Consider the following 15991-nt stretch of genomic DNA (forward strand, 5'->3'; position numbering starts at 1 on the left):
GGTAACTACACGCAGGCATGTAGAACGGATACAGAATGTGCAATTCTAACAACTATCAGGCTGTGTAACTGAAACAGACACATTTTCCCTTGATACTGTTAGAAAGTGAGTTCCAGTCTAGTGAGTTAAACAATTTAGCACCAGAATATGCTAGAGAATTAACGCCATACCTTCATGTTCTCATCTCTGGATGTTAAACTATATTTCAGTTTCAAAATAATTAAGAATTTTGTTTCAAGTGTATCACAAAAACTGAAGAAAAAAATTTGATATTTTATATTAATAATCTTCATCCTTAAAATCCCATTGAGGTAGTTTGTATTTTGACGAAAGAAAGATATAAAAAAATAAAAATAAACAAAAACATGTCTAGGATTTCGGGCACATAATTATAGGAAAATAGATTGGGCATTTCAGGTACTCGTATAAAAAAAAATGGTACGGCATCCGGCGTTTGTCTCTTATACATTGTTTGTACTCTTAAGTACAAAGGGACTCGTTACAAAAGAATTTAAGAGTCAATAGATAGAGTGCCCGGGGGATCAATATTGACCGATACTCTTAAGTTCTTTTGTAATGAGCCACTGGTACTTATGCGTCTGTTAGACTAGCAACGCCAGTCTGGGTCAGACAGACGCTCTGTGCAAACCGAAACTTATTATGGATAGTAAACATCGTGTATGTTACATCATCTGACTGGAATAATGGCTTTGAGAGGGCCAGTTCTTGACCAGTTTGTACAGATTTTATCTAAAATTGTAAAAGTTAAAAGTAAAGAATGCCGTCGCTGTTTGTCCACTTGTTTAAATTTGAAAAATAAGATTTCGGTGACCTTGACACCTGGATTTAGATCGTACAAATCTCGAGATCAGCTACATCAAGGCTACAGAGTGACAATTAAAAGAGGCTTTTGTGCAAATAGTAACCCAGAATCACTTATAAGTCTAGACGCAGAGAGTTTTGTTAAATTTATGAAGAAGGAGAATATTTCAAGATGCATGGTTTATTTTGATGATGACGCCCAAAAAGTGAATATTTCCCATCCACAGTTAGAGGAAATTGGAGATCGTCTGCGTTCTGGTGAATTAAATTATGACGGACATGAAGCAATCTTTCTGGCACCTGGAGCAAGAACACAATGTCTGCTTGGAGCCTTCATCTGGAATACAAACAGAGGACAAGCTGTAAGAACTGATTTAATTTTCACAAAGGCCGAGATATTCCTAAAATGCGCGCGTGTGTGTGTGTGTGTGATTGGATTTATAACGTAGCTTTAACAATTTTTCAGTTATATCTGTTCGATTTCTGCAGTGGCAATTTATAGGGATGTATAGCACTGGGACAATGTGTTGCAGACATGTAGAATAATATCCCACCCATTTAATTTATCCTGACAGCAGGCCGACCACTCCTAACCATAATCTCTTAATGCAGAGTGTCAAGCGAGGCAGCTGTTAGTACCATTTTTATAAGTCTTTGGTATGACTCGACTAGGGTTCAAACCTGTGACCTTTCACCTCCAATGCAGATGTTCTTTAACCACTAAGGCCACCGGAGCAGTCCCCTCCCGATGTTTGTTTTTGGGGTCAGGGGAGGCATCTTAACATTGTAGGAATAAGGCCAAGGCTACTCACACAGCTGCCATATACCTTAGTTAAACCTTTATGCAATGAAAATGTTAAATAATGTTATATTGGTATGATTCTAGCCAGTTTTAGTTTTACAACCATGATGATAAATGTCACTGCTTTCTGTTACTGTGCCACTGTTTCTTATTTATTCTTATTTCATTTATCTTTGGAAATTATCAGTCTTGTACACGTAGTTCATTGCATATTTCTGTGTCAGTGTTCCAAAAGTAGTGCTCTTAATTACAGAGTACCAGTTAAATCTTCTGGAGAGTTTCCTAACTTGCTAACTGTACATTATTTAGTGAAAGAAATAAAAAAAAGTTTAATATCAATTACATGAATATATTGCTACAGGAACAGAGCCTGATGTACGGAAAAGTTATATTTTTTAAGGGTAAGAAAATAAATTTCCTTGCCATGGAAAATCATTGAAGTTGGAAATTACACGTACATTTACTTTTTTGTTGCTGCTGTAAAATGTTGTAAATGAGTAAATAAATAAATACAAATTTAATATCCACAAATGATATAATTTTTGGAAATATATCTTTATAATACAGTGCTTTAGCAATAATTTGTATACAATATTATTATCCTCTTTCTAAATGAAGAGAATGTTTGATTAATATATAAATTATATCTTTCAACAGTTTAAGTACAATATTTCATGATCAATTTGAGGTTAACTTGAGTGTTTTATTTCTTTGTTTTGGTTTAATTTCATTTAATTTTAGTCTCACTTTTGCTTCATTCCATTTAATTTAATAAGGACCAAGTAATCTGAATCAGCCAGAAACAAATTAATTTTGATCTACATGCTAAAGGCACGAGAGCCACTGTGGGCACTGTAATTTAGTTACATGTAATTTTTTAGGTGGTAATCACTTATAAATCACAGCAGAATTTGCTGCAAATAAATTTAAGTCAAGCTAAATGTTAGAGTTTCAAGTTGAATCCTTCAAACATGTCTAATTTCTTTACCAAATTTTTTTTTTTTTTTTTACAAAAGCACCAGAAAAATATTGAAGAATGTTGTAGAAATGGGAAAAATATCATACATAAGATATCAAACTGAATAATTTTACTTACTTGGAGAAGTACACTTCATGACTCAAAGCAGTCCATTGTTATGCTAAGTTACTAACCCCATTTCTCTTCCTACCACCGAAGGAGAGGGGAAAATCTGGCCTTCAGACTTGTTATTGTGATATTAATCCTCATTCAAATCTAAGTTATTGTACCATATTTCAAATTTCACAGTTCAAATGATTAAGATACATGGCAAAGTCACAGTACCTTGCCATGTTGCTTCTCTTTCAGTATTCTGAGATGAACTAAATGAACTGTTCTTGTGTTGTAACATTGGCATATAAAGTTGGACTGTGTATGTTTTTTAAGAGTAAGCATCTATTTCCCTCAGGTTGCTTTCCAATTTTTGTACTTACAAAATATTTTACACTCTATTTATTTAGATGGATATTGTTTAGAACAAACTTGTATGTTTCTGATAAAGATTTTGCAAATCATTGTAAACAGACACACACTTATATGGCACATGTTGTAGGCCAGACACTTTTGTTTCCAACTTTATTTTGAAATTAGCAGCTAAGCTGTGATTATTGAAGATCTGATCAAAGCTGTTCTTAATTACAAACAGGAAAATGATGTTTGCTGACATGAAGTTATGGGTTATAAAATAACATATTTTTTCACAAATTTATTTGTAAATTTCAGTGTGGAGGAATAAGCATTCAGTATCACAAGAATATTTATGAGCTTCTGCAGATTGGGAATAAATCATCCAAAACCAATGGAATCAAGGCAGCCTTGGCAGGACTTTGGTAGGAAATGTTTTTGACCTTTCCTTTAGTGCTTGGAGGGGGACAGGAGGCATTTTTGATTTAGAGACTGTACTTACCCATCAAAGTTTAACAGGAGTGCTGTGCATATACGGGGCTCAAAATTAATGTCAGGTCCCTAATCTGAGATCAGTAAAGTTGTTGACACTTACTAAAACTGAGTAATTTTTATGTGGCAACAAATTTCCTGTGGTCATTGTCATGAGTTAACAAGTGATGTTGTGTTGGATGTAACTTATAAAACATGGGATGGCATTTCTTTTCATGGTTAATTGATCTGTTTATTTTGTGAACTGAGAAACTGCGATGACTGTGTTCTTGATGAGATACAATTAATGCTCACAGTGGAAATGGCTATGTTTTCAGGTAAATAAGGGTGCTGATTGTCAAAGTCAGAAGTTCACCTCTCTAGTCTGGCACCCAGGTCCACTGCACTGCTTTCTATATGGACAATATTAAATGATGGAGAATATCAGTCACAAATAGCCCATTTTGGCAGGAAGAGAAATCCAAATAAATATGGATTGGCTAGTACCGAAACTTGTTTAATCATAAATGGCTATGTTGGCCAATTTAGTCAAGAATGCAGAACTATGCCTAGTAATATATATTATTTTTACATCATTGCTGACAATTGTTCACTGCATTGTGTGGTGGCAATTGGAAAGATGTGGAAGTTCATGCAGGCTGCACAGTCACTACTAAAACAGCCAAAATTTGATAATGTCAGCAAGAGTTTATTGTGGATACGATCAGGATTGGAGAGAATGAATGTACTAGAAATCTGGAAAAATTTATACATATGGCTGAAATATTATACAAATAAGGTAATGATGTGGTATACATTCGGCACTGAGCACTTGGAGTGCATGGATCAGTGAAAAACTGGATTCCCAGCAGATTTTTCTGTTTGCTTGGTAAATTACTGAAATTGTCTTGTAATCAAAATTAGTTATATCTATATGGTTAGTCCTAAGTGCACACACTACTTGTATCTCACTATCAGTCATGCAGTGTGAAAAGTACCACTTGCTTACACACTTATTTAACATGTTTGAGATCAGCAAATAGAAGATAATTTATAATTTTCCTTTTGTTATTTGATGGTATTTTGTAGTCCAATAAATCTGCCACTAAAACTGTAATGGTATTGCTGGGTAACTGGGGACTGATTTATTTGACTAGGTGTTTTGTGACCTATCAGCTTTCCAGTTGTTGGCCACCAGAGCAGAAACTTGTATGTTTATCTGATTTTATATCACTGTGGTTCACTAATCCCATACTACATATATTAACTGTAGGTAAGGTAAGTGCAAACATTCCTTATGGGATTTGTGCATAGCTGTTACACTATACGCTAATTAGTCTGCAACAACAATTAAAATTGGTTTGATTCTTTATACTTGTCACATTCCTTTAGCTAAAGTTAGCCAACAGAACAAAAATGGCACATGCTGTATAGTTCCCATTTCTTAAACTAACCAATGGGAAGGCGTACTTCAGGTCAAATATGGCAGATACCATTACCATATGTGGGTATGTTGACAAGCATTATCATATCCTGTTTCTTTAAGGGTTCACCCTGAGGGGATCATAGTATGGAATACAATTAGCTAATCCTATAATGAGTGGATTTGTGCAGCTTTTTTACCTTTAGAACTCACCCAGCACTCAGCCATGGAATTAAATGGAGATAAGCCAGGCATCCTGCTATAGGTACCCAGAGTTGCTATTTAGGAATCAAATGTTTTTTCCTAAAAAAAATTATAATAGACTCTTATAATTTCCTGCATTATAATCTGTTGCTTATAAACCAGAAGAGATTATGGAATGGACTGTTTTCTGTCATCTATCATCAGTCCATCTGTTAGTTATAAAAATGTGTAATCACTACTGTTAAACTACTTGGAAGATTCCCATGAAATTTAACACACTCATTCCTCCAAATGGTGTAGATGGTCCTAACTGAAAATGGTGCCAGTCGGATTGCCAATATGACAACACAGTGCTCATCTTGAAAATCTTGCTGTTGCTAATCTATCTGAATGGAAAGCCATATTTACATGGTGTTTTAATCAAAAGACTTATTAATATATCTAGTTGGTCCAAAATAAAATGGGGCTGATCTGATGTCCAGTATGGCAGCCATTGTGGTCATCTTGCAAATCTTGCTATATTGTTAGTCCTGCTAAATGAAAACTAATTTTGCCCTGGAGTTTGCATCAGAAGACTTCATATGATGTATAGCTGCTCCAAAATTAAAAATGTTGTCAATGTGATGTTGAATAAGGTTAAATATGGGGAAATATTATTTATTATTATTATTATTATTAGTATTAGTATTACTCCTTCTGAATGGATGGTTTTCTCAACAGAGGGATTTTAACAAACAAGTACTTATGATGTCTAGTTGGTCCTAATGGTGCCATTTAGACATTCAGTATGTCTGCCATGGTGGCCATCTTGAAAATCACAGCACAACAGCTAATTTGAAAATCTTGTTGTCGCTGAAGAATATCAAAGATCATAGATGGTTTCAAGACTTCACAGTTAAAGGAAAGTAATGGTCTCATCGTGAAATTCCAGGAAATTTCTTTACAAGCGGTAGTCTGTAGAGTATCAGTGCAATTGACTCTATTTTACAAATATTTATTTGGTAACCCAACTGAGCTTTCAGATTTGGAAAAATGGTTGCCTATCATTAATTTCTGGTTGGCCAGGACTTCTGAGAAATGTGTTTTTCTACCCTTGGTCATGCAACCATACCGTACTTTTTGGTATATGAAGGGAGAAAACTGAGTTTTAAAATATTGTATTCTGAACTGATAATCCAGATTTGTTTTTCCCTGAAATGATACTGAAAATATGCAAATTATTAAGTTAGTTTAGATGAGTTTTTGGTTCTTGGGAGAGCATTTAGATCTTTAGGAAGGAACTGAAGTACTTTGACTCATTCAATTGAGCATCAGACTTTTAATACAAAGGTTGCTGGTACAGTATCCTCTCAGGCCATCCCAGATCAAATGCCTCTCTGTGTCCTTGGGAAAGGCGCTTAGGCTTCATTTTCTTGGCATGATATAGCCAGTATGGTTTTTTGAGATGTTTCTTGTTTCCACCATGTAAAGGTATTATAACTAGTGTATGTCAAGAAAAAAAAATCTAACTTCACTGTAGTATACAATAGTCTTCAAAAATGCATTTGAATAATTGCATTGTGAGATGTGTTATGAGTGAAAGGAATAGATATTAAGAATAGAACATACCAGATATTCATAAATATCCAAATTGATTGAATTGACAGTGTTTATTTAATCCAAGAAAAGATAATTGGCCATGACAATAGGCACTAATATATAGGGTTAATATTATTGGGATCAGTATATATTTGGTTTAGATACAAAGTACTACTATGCCAATTTTTTGCAATATATGCATTAGTCCGATAACATGCTTGAGTGGGAGGCAAGACAGACATTTATCTAGGGTGGGAGGATAAAAACTGTGTTGCTAGAGAAATGTCTGTCAATTTCTGTTGAGCCCTCAGCCTATAAAACCTTACACCACATGGGAGAATATTGTGGGGTGTATTGTATGACTAAAGCTTTCATTCTAAATTTTAGCTTTACTGGTCATACACTAGAAGAGTTTATGCGGTGGTTTGTTGCCTGTTCATTCATTAGCATGAGTTTGTTATCACTAGTCCTCCTAAACTATCTGGGAGATTGCCATGAAACTTTGCGCACAAATTTATCCCATGGTCTAGTTTGAGCTAATTGAAAATGCTGCTACTCAGACATCAAGTATTGCTGCCAGTGGCCATCTTGTTATTGCTATCTTATGGTGTTTATCAATTTTTTCTTTCATTTTTTTGATACCTTGGCTGTTTATAGGGGTGTCACTGGTTTGTGACAATCTCTCTTCCACTTTGCCCTGTTCTTGACTGCTCTTTGGTCAACCTCATTTTGTCACATGTTCTGGACCATTCTGAAAGCAATTACCTATCATTACAGATGTTAAAAGAAAATCGATTTCAACACAGTGAAATACATACTGTATATAAGGAGGATTTTGTAAATGTAAATTTGGCTGCTTCGTAATAATTTATTGCTGCATGAGGAAAACTGAGATTATTTCATCTGCTGAAGGAATTTTAAACTGCCTTGTAATTGCAGAATGTTTTAACACACTGACTTAAATTTACCAGGAAATATTACATTACATTATTTTCTGGAACACATTTATTTGGTGCTAGAATGTGTTGAATTTAAGCCAGCAACAAATATATCAAACTGACTCTGAATGTCATGTCTGAATTTCATTTGTGGAGCAGAAGCTAAGAAGGTCAGTAGGGGCTTTTTTTTATAGCTCAGGTGAGCTTTAAGCTTCTATATTGCCCTGCATCTGGCATGTTTTTTTCATCATCTATCAATGCTGCTAGTTTTAACTTAACAGAAACACCATATCGACCTTTAATTTAGCCAATGGAAATGCAGCTCTCAGAAACCTGAAAGCAAATTCAATCATTTGGCACACATTGATGCCCTTCAGCCATACTGCTTAGACTACCAACTACAAAGATATAATACATCAGATTGACTAATAAAATTGGTGATTATGGTAATAGTATAGTTCACCAGTAGATAACCCCTAAGCAGTACCCTATACAGTATACTTGGTCTTTTAGCACAAGGCAAATACAACAAATCAATATATCAGTACCCTTAACTTAGTCTGTTAGCACAAAGCCAATACAGCAGATCATTATATCAGTACCCTATACTTTATCCGATATGGAAACTTGAAATTGTACATGTACTACAAATTATGTGATAGAAACTGTTTTGAATGTCCCTTTTTTGTATCTTTGTTCCTTAATGTACTCTATCTAATCAACAAGTTATGACAGTTAACATTTTTTTTTAATATCCATTAGCCCCATTAAAATTAAATCTGATTTTGTAAGTGATTACATTTACAGATTGTCAGGATATTTGAATTTACTACAATGGTTTAGTATATCCTAGGTGTGTGTGTAAATTTGCATATCTTATTTTCAAAGAGTTGATAATTTTGTTGGTAGCAGTTGCTGCTAATTGTCATTTCCACTATTGAATTACTTCAGTATTATTGATTTTCAAGCCTTCATAACCAGTCAATACAAATGAGAAAAAAAATATCCATCAATTTAAGATTATGGTCATATGAATGTCTAATCAACATTTGTTGTGAGTGAAATTTTTAATTTATATTTTTTATGGGATTCTTTTAAAGGGCCGGTGGAGGTAAGGGAATGATCTCTGTCCCAGCCGGAAACAAGTATATGGATCCAAAGTTCCGGGAAGACGTATTTCTGGATTATGGAGAGTTTTTGACTTCACTGAATGGATGCTTGTGTAAGTATTTAGAAGATAACAATAGAGTTTATCACATTACATTACAAATTGGTGACTTATGTCATAGTGGACAGTTGGTATCCCTTGACAGTGTCTTGGTGTTTTCTCTAGGCTGTGCCTTTCTACCTTTAAGGTATCGCTACACTAATTGAATCAATTAGCCGTAATTCCATCCTATTATAGTCCCCAAGTCAGCACTTAAGGAAATCTGAAATAATTTCCATTTGGATGAAAACAAAACTTGATTGCATAATCTTTTTTCTTTGATGTTTTTTTTTTCTCACCATGGGGGTGCTGCTACACCATTAATAGGACACATGAGGGTGGTTCATTTGTTCAAATTTGATGGGGCCATAGTAGTTTTTCAGTTACAGGCACCATAACTGGAGTAATGCTTATTTTATCTTGGAAAGCATTTTGAACTCTGAGATTTCTTGACCATTATCTGTAGAAAAGAATCTGATTCATCCATTCAAGATGACACAGAGCGATGACAAGGCATACATTGGGACCCCTGGTCTTGCCAGTTCTGAGGAATATACTAAATATTTGACTCAGAAGGCATCACACTCTAAAATTCACCATTCTGAACAGTTTAGATATCTTTTGACAATTGAAATTAACCAAACAAAGGAGTTTAAATCCCTCTTTTTGATTCTGAAATTAAGGCAACGAAATGCATTAAATTTTGAAGTTTTGTATTTCCAGAAGGGACCATTGGATCTCAAACCTTAGGTGCATACAGATGATATATTTTCTCCAGATCAGGTTATTTCGAGTTTAGAAGTACAATTTTAAATAAGTGGCTGGGGCTTAAGATAATTTTTCTGTTTCATTGAATGCTTATAATTAGACTTCTTCAAAATTAAACATAGATTCAGATACAAATATCGTTTTTTCCCCATACATTATCTTCTTCTGAACAACCTGACTAATGACAGTTGACATTGTCAAGAGAACTGCACCATACTTAGACCAATCACAGGTGTCATGTCAAGAGAACTGTACTATACTTACACCAATCACAGGTGTCATTGTCAGAGAACTGTACTTTTCTTAGACCAATCACAGGTGTCACTGTCAAGAGAACTGTACCATACCTGGACGAATCACAGGTGTCAGTGTCAAGAGAACTGTATTAAGACCAATCACATGTGTCATTGTCAGGAGAACTGCACCATACTTAGACTAATCACAGGTGTCGTGTCAAGAGAACTGTACTATACTTACACCAATCACAGGTGTCATTGTCCAGAGAACTGTACTATTCTTAGACCAATCACAGATGTCACTTTCAAGAGAACTGCTCCATACTTAGATCAATCACAGGTGTCAGTGTTAAGAGAACTGTTCTATACTTAGACGAGGCAGATTTTCTGATAAATTCAGATTCTCATTCAGTAGTTCTTATCGGTTAAAACTATCTTGACACCAGGAGCCAACAAAATAATTTCTAGTGTTACACTGGGTACTTGATATGTTTTATTTCAGACTGTTATCAGTTTGTTTGTTCTGCCACTAAAAAGAGTTGATGGCACAGAAAGAGATCTCAGGATAGTTCAAAGATGTTGTCCTCTCCATCTATGATAAGACAACGTTTTCAACATTGAAACCTAGATCTTTTCTAAATTATATTCTGATTTGCTCTTTGTTTACAAGAATTCAGTAGGCCAAATCCTTTTGCATAAAGCTCTCCCTTAAAGTAATGCCCTTCATTATTAACATGATCCAGCTATAACATGGTACTGTTATGAACCTTGTGACCAAAATTAGGCCACTGTACTTAATAGGACTGTCAAATGCAGGACAGTATGCATACATGCCAACCATTATGCTTTTGGTGTAATCATTATTCTTTTTCTCAGCAAATTACTTTTTCCACTTTTTAGTTTTTTTGCTACATTAAAAAATAAAATAAACATAAAGCAATAACAAGTTGTTTTTGTGATTTACTATTTTCACTTTAATTCCACTCATATAAATTTGAGAATATTCTTAAAAAGGAAAATGCTGCGTAAGAATAGCGTAAGAGCACTGTCCTTGTTTGCTGTTTATAGCAACTATATATGACCTCATTTCCAAGAAAACATACAAGTTTCTTCAAAAGTGAACTTTATCTAATAGATTATTGATATTTTACTGATAAGTTTGTTTGTTATTGAACCAGTCTATATTTTTAAAAAAAAATGGCACCAGATGTTAAGTGAAACACTTTATGGTGTGAGTTGTGGATGGTTTATGACGGAAGATGTTAAGCAGATGGATCTTTTCAAATGTCAAAATGTATCAGGTGAGAAAAGTGACAAATCAACACTGCTTTACAAACTTAAAAAAAAAAGAAATAGAGTGTAATGTAATAATGTATTCTGAGACCTGACGATGATCATTGCAGAATTCCAGTTCACGATCATTCAGTGACAGTTACACATGTAGACTAGTTGAAGAGAGTGCTGAATATAAATAATTTTTCATTATATTTTATGTTTGTATTCTGGTTTCAATTCATTTAAATTTTGCCCTTTGTGCCTAGAATTTTTACCAGCTGCAGAACCAGGTTAGTCATATCTTTTCATATGTGCTGTTATTTTGGCATGTAATTTATAGATTACACTTTTTACACCCAAATTATGCTTTTTTGACATTTATAATAGCAATAATTATGCTTATACCTTGTGGGGAGATAGCATGTATGCAGTATGGATTGAAAGGAAATGGAACGGAGCTTTGTATTATATTATCATTTTAAAACATTGTTAAGGGCCCCGAGTGGCCTAGTGGTCTAAAGCGCTATCCATTACAAATCACTGCCATCTCACCTCTGTCTGTGTGGGTTCAAGTCTTGGATTCAGCCAATGTGGGTATGTGAGAAAGCTTGCCAGTAGCTTCTTGTGGGTCGGTGGTTCTTTCCGGGCTTTTCCTGGGTTCTTCTGCACCATTAATACTGGCCGCCATGTATAGCCTATTGTGTGCTGAAAAATGGGATTAAACCCTACAACAACAACAACAAAAACATTGTTTTATCAGAAAATTAAATGCAGATACCTTGAAATGAAAAAATATTATTAAATTTACACGCAGTCAGATAATTATTTACATTTGAGGTTTTTGTTTCATTTTTTATTTCCTTTCTCCACCACCAACCCACTCACTGACCCAGATACATGCAGTAGTGAAATTCTGGAATCAGTCTTGCTCTATGCTTTAGTAAGATATTGTAGTCTGTATTTGTGGACCCTAGCCACAGTTTTATATGTTTTTATGTTTAATTTCCTGCACCAGTCAGTATGCTAATGCTCACTGTTTCAAATTTTACCACAAACGAGGCATCAGCTACAAGCTTTGTCTATTTTCAAAAGAAGGATTTTATTTTGTTGGTTTTAACAGCTCTTTTAACACATTATAGGCTTGCTTATGCCAAGGAAATGGAAGTTAACTGTCTTTCCTGGTATACACCAAAGCAGTCAGTCTGGGCAGGAAACAACTTCTAATGATTTAGATTTGTACACAGGTGGAATTGATGTTGATATGCTATGCTTGATATAGAAAATGTATCAAGTGTAGCAGAGTATCACATGTCCATTCAGGAGACAAGAAACTGCCCAATATTTAGTGAATGAGGTTGATACACAAGAGGTATTTTCTCTTCAAGGTGTGGGCTTTAGCCTTGTATATGTCTCATATATTATTTTTTTATATGGAAATACATTTTGAATTTATCATTTTTTGTTTCAGTGTCAGGAACAACAGTTGGTAGCTCAGTTAGCGATATTACAAATGTGTACAGCCGATCTCGTTATGCTCACAGCGTAGATGAGTCCATTGGGGGTTCTGGATCAGCATCAAAATACACAGCTAAAGGTAACTGTGCAGTGTCAGGTTAATATCTGACACTTGATGACCTATGATACCTTAACAGTACCATACTGTGAGATTGTCAGAATATTCTGTGAGATTTGAGTAAATTCCTTGAGATCTAATTTGTCTTCAAAGACAGCAGGTTGGTACATTGATGTGAAAATGCAAAACAGTGTTTCATTTGTCTTATGTATGTTAATTAGGTGCAGAATGTGATAATTATGATTTAAATAAAAAAATTGGTTACATTGCGTTTACAGATTTACTCTAGTATTGTCCATTTTCTGAAAAGTTATGGTTTTTGGTGCATAAAACTACAAGTACAAAATTTTAGAGCAGGAATTTTGTTTACTTTTTAAGAAATGGAACTTGAGAATTGAGACTGTGAGGTGGTCATTAATGCTGGGAGATTATTACTGACATCATGAAATATTACAAGTATGTAATTAAATGAACCAAATCATGGAAACAAAAATGTATCGGCTTTAAGGTCATATAAGCTTATACGCTGGATATGTGTGACAGTCAAAAAATGTAAGATCATAATTATTCTCAATAAACCCATTTTTTTAAGAACCTAGAAAGGTAAAAATGGCAACAATGAAACAAATTTCAGAATATTTAAGTATTATTAGGTTCCATACAACCAAACAACTACATAATATAAGAGCATAACAAAGTCATCACAGCTGTCTTTGCAGAGTAAAAGCACATATCTTGGGCTTTGATCTATTGCATGTTGTTGGTCACAATATTAATTTAAACATCACTGCTATTATCAGAAAAACATATCATCACATTTCCACTATCCTTAGTGAAAGATATCACTTATATCCATATAAACATTCATAGTTAAATATTTTTTCCCCCTCCAACTCCTGTTTTTTTTATTTCAGACTAGGTCAATAAATGCAGACATTTTTTCATTTGGAAGAAAGATTCATTTTTTCATTTGGAAGAAAGATTTTCTTAACAGTGATTCTTTTGAAACCTTGAACTGTAGATTTTAAAGCTGGAAGATGACTTGATGTTTGTCTGAAAAAATATTTTCAGGCTAGCTCAATAGTGTTCACAGTTCTGAGAAACATTTGGTTTTGTTTTATGCAGTACTGCATGCTGAAGGAAGAGATTGAAAACATGATTGTCAGTCATGACATATTTCAGTAATGAATTTGAAATCAGCTGTTCTGTTTATCATCTTATGTCTCAAAAATTGAAATGCACAAAGTTGGTGGAAGATACTTAGAAACTTTCACTTTGTTGATAAATTTTTAAAATGACATTGTTGACCTGTAAGTAGTTTAATCAGTCATGCCTATTTGTAGCTTCTCATGACTGAGGCCTGTAAGAAGTTTAATCAGTCATGCCTATTTGTAGCTTCTCATCACTCAGGCCTGTAAGTAGTTTAATCAGTCATGCCTATTTGTAGCTTTTCATCACTCAGGCCTGTAAGTAACTAAATCAATCATGCCTATTTGTAGCTTCTCATCACTAAGGCCTGTAAGTAGCTTACTTAATCATGCCTATTTGTAGCTTCTCATCACTAAGGCCTGTAAGTAGCTTACTGAATCATGCCTATTTGTATCTTCTCATCACTCAGGCCTGTAAGTAGCTTACTCAGTCATGCCTATTTGTAGCTTCTCATCACTAAGGCCTGTAAGTAGCTTAATCAATCATGCCTATTTGTATCTTCTCATCACTCAGGCCTGTAAGTAGCTAAATCAATCATGCCTATTTGTATCTTCTCATCACTCAGGCCTGTAAGTAGTTCAATCAGTCATGCCTATTTGTAGCTTTTCATCACTCAGGCCTGTAAGTAACTAAATCAATCATGCCTATTTGTAGCTTCTCATCACTAAGGCCTGTAAGTAGCTTACTTAATCATGCCTATTTGTAGCTTCTCATCACTAAGGCCTGTAAGTAGCTTACTGAATCATGCCTATTTGTATCTTCTCATCACTCAGGCCTGTAAGTAGCTTACTCAATCATGCCTATTTGTAGCTTCTCATCACTAAGGCCTGCAAGTAGCTTAATCAATCATGCCTATTTGTAGCTTCTCATCTCTAATGCCTGTAAGTAGCTTACTCAATCATGCCTATTTGTAGCTTCTCATCACTCAGGCCTGTAAGTAGTTTAATCAATCATGTCTATTTGTAGCTTCTCATCACTCCGGTCTGTAAGTAGCTTACTCAGTCGTGCCTATTTTGTAGCTTCTCATCACTCAGGCCTGTAAGTAGCTTACTCAGTCGTGCCTATTTGTATCTTCTCATCACTAAGGCCCATAAGTAGTTTAATCAGTCATGCCTATTTGTATCTTCTTATCACTAAGGCCTGTAAGTAGTTTAATCAGTCATACCTATTTGTAGCTTCTCATCACTCAGGCCTGTAAGTAGCTTAATCAGTCATACCTATTTGTAGCTTCTCATCACTCAGGCCTGTAAGTAGCTTAATCAGTCATGCCTATTTGTAGCTTCTCATCACTCAGGCCCATAAGTAGCTTAATCAATCATGCCTATTTGTATCTTCTCATCACTAAGGCCCATAAGTAGTTTAATCAATCATGCCTATTTGTATCTTCTCATCACTAAGGCCTATTTGTAGCTTCTCATCACTCAGGCCCATAAGTAGCTTAATCAATCATGCCTATTTGTAGCTTCTCATCACTCAGGCCCATAAGTAGCTTAATCAATCATGCCTATTTGTATCTTCTCATGACTCAGGCCTGTAAGTAGCTTAATCAATCATGCCTATTTGTATCTTCTCATCACTAAGGCCTGTAAGTAGCTTAATCAATCATGCCTATTTGTAGCTTCTCATCACTCAGGCCTGTAAGTAGTTTAATCAGTCATGCCTATTTGTAGCTTCTCATCACTCAGGCCTGTAAGTAGCTTACTCAATCATGCCTATTTGTAGCTTCTCATCACTAAGGCCTGTAAGTAGCTTACTCAATCATGCCTATTTGTAGCTTCTCATCACTAAGGCCTGTAAGTAGCTTACTCAATCATGCCTATTTGTAGCTTCTCATCACTAAGGCCTGTAAGTAGCTTACTCAATCATGCCTATTTGTAGCTTCTCATCACTAAGGTCTGTAAGTAGCTTACTCAATCATGCCTATTTGTAGCTTCTCATCACTAAGGCCTGTAAGTAGCTTACTCAATCATGCCTATTTGTAGCTTCTCATCACTAAGGCCTGTAAGTAGCTTAATCAGTCATGCCTATTTGTAGCTTCTCATCACTCAGGCCTGTAAGTAGT

The 15991-nt window shown here is 34.9% G+C and overlaps 1 protein-coding gene across 1 annotated transcript in view; it reads left to right on the plus strand.

Moving 5' to 3' along the window:
- Positions 1-648: 648 nt before the first annotated feature.
- LOC149789295 (uncharacterized) overlaps positions 649-15991 on the plus strand; it is a 56321-nt gene continuing 40978 nt past the window's right edge. The window contains exons 1-4 of the mRNA XM_089975501.1: positions 649-1184; positions 3366-3472; positions 8762-8883; positions 12616-12741. Coding sequence (XP_089831627.1) covers positions 681-1184; positions 3366-3472; positions 8762-8883; positions 12616-12741 — 859 coding nt within the window. The 5' untranslated portion in view covers positions 649-680. The remainder of the gene's footprint in view (positions 1185-3365; positions 3473-8761; positions 8884-12615; positions 12742-15991) is intronic.

The sequence above is a fragment of the Sinohyriopsis cumingii genome, chromosome 11 (assembly GCF_028554795.1).
Source record: "Sinohyriopsis cumingii isolate HCF-2022 chromosome 11, ASM2855479v2, whole genome shotgun sequence".
Taxonomy (NCBI): domain Eukaryota; kingdom Metazoa; phylum Mollusca; class Bivalvia; order Unionida; family Unionidae; genus Sinohyriopsis; species Sinohyriopsis cumingii.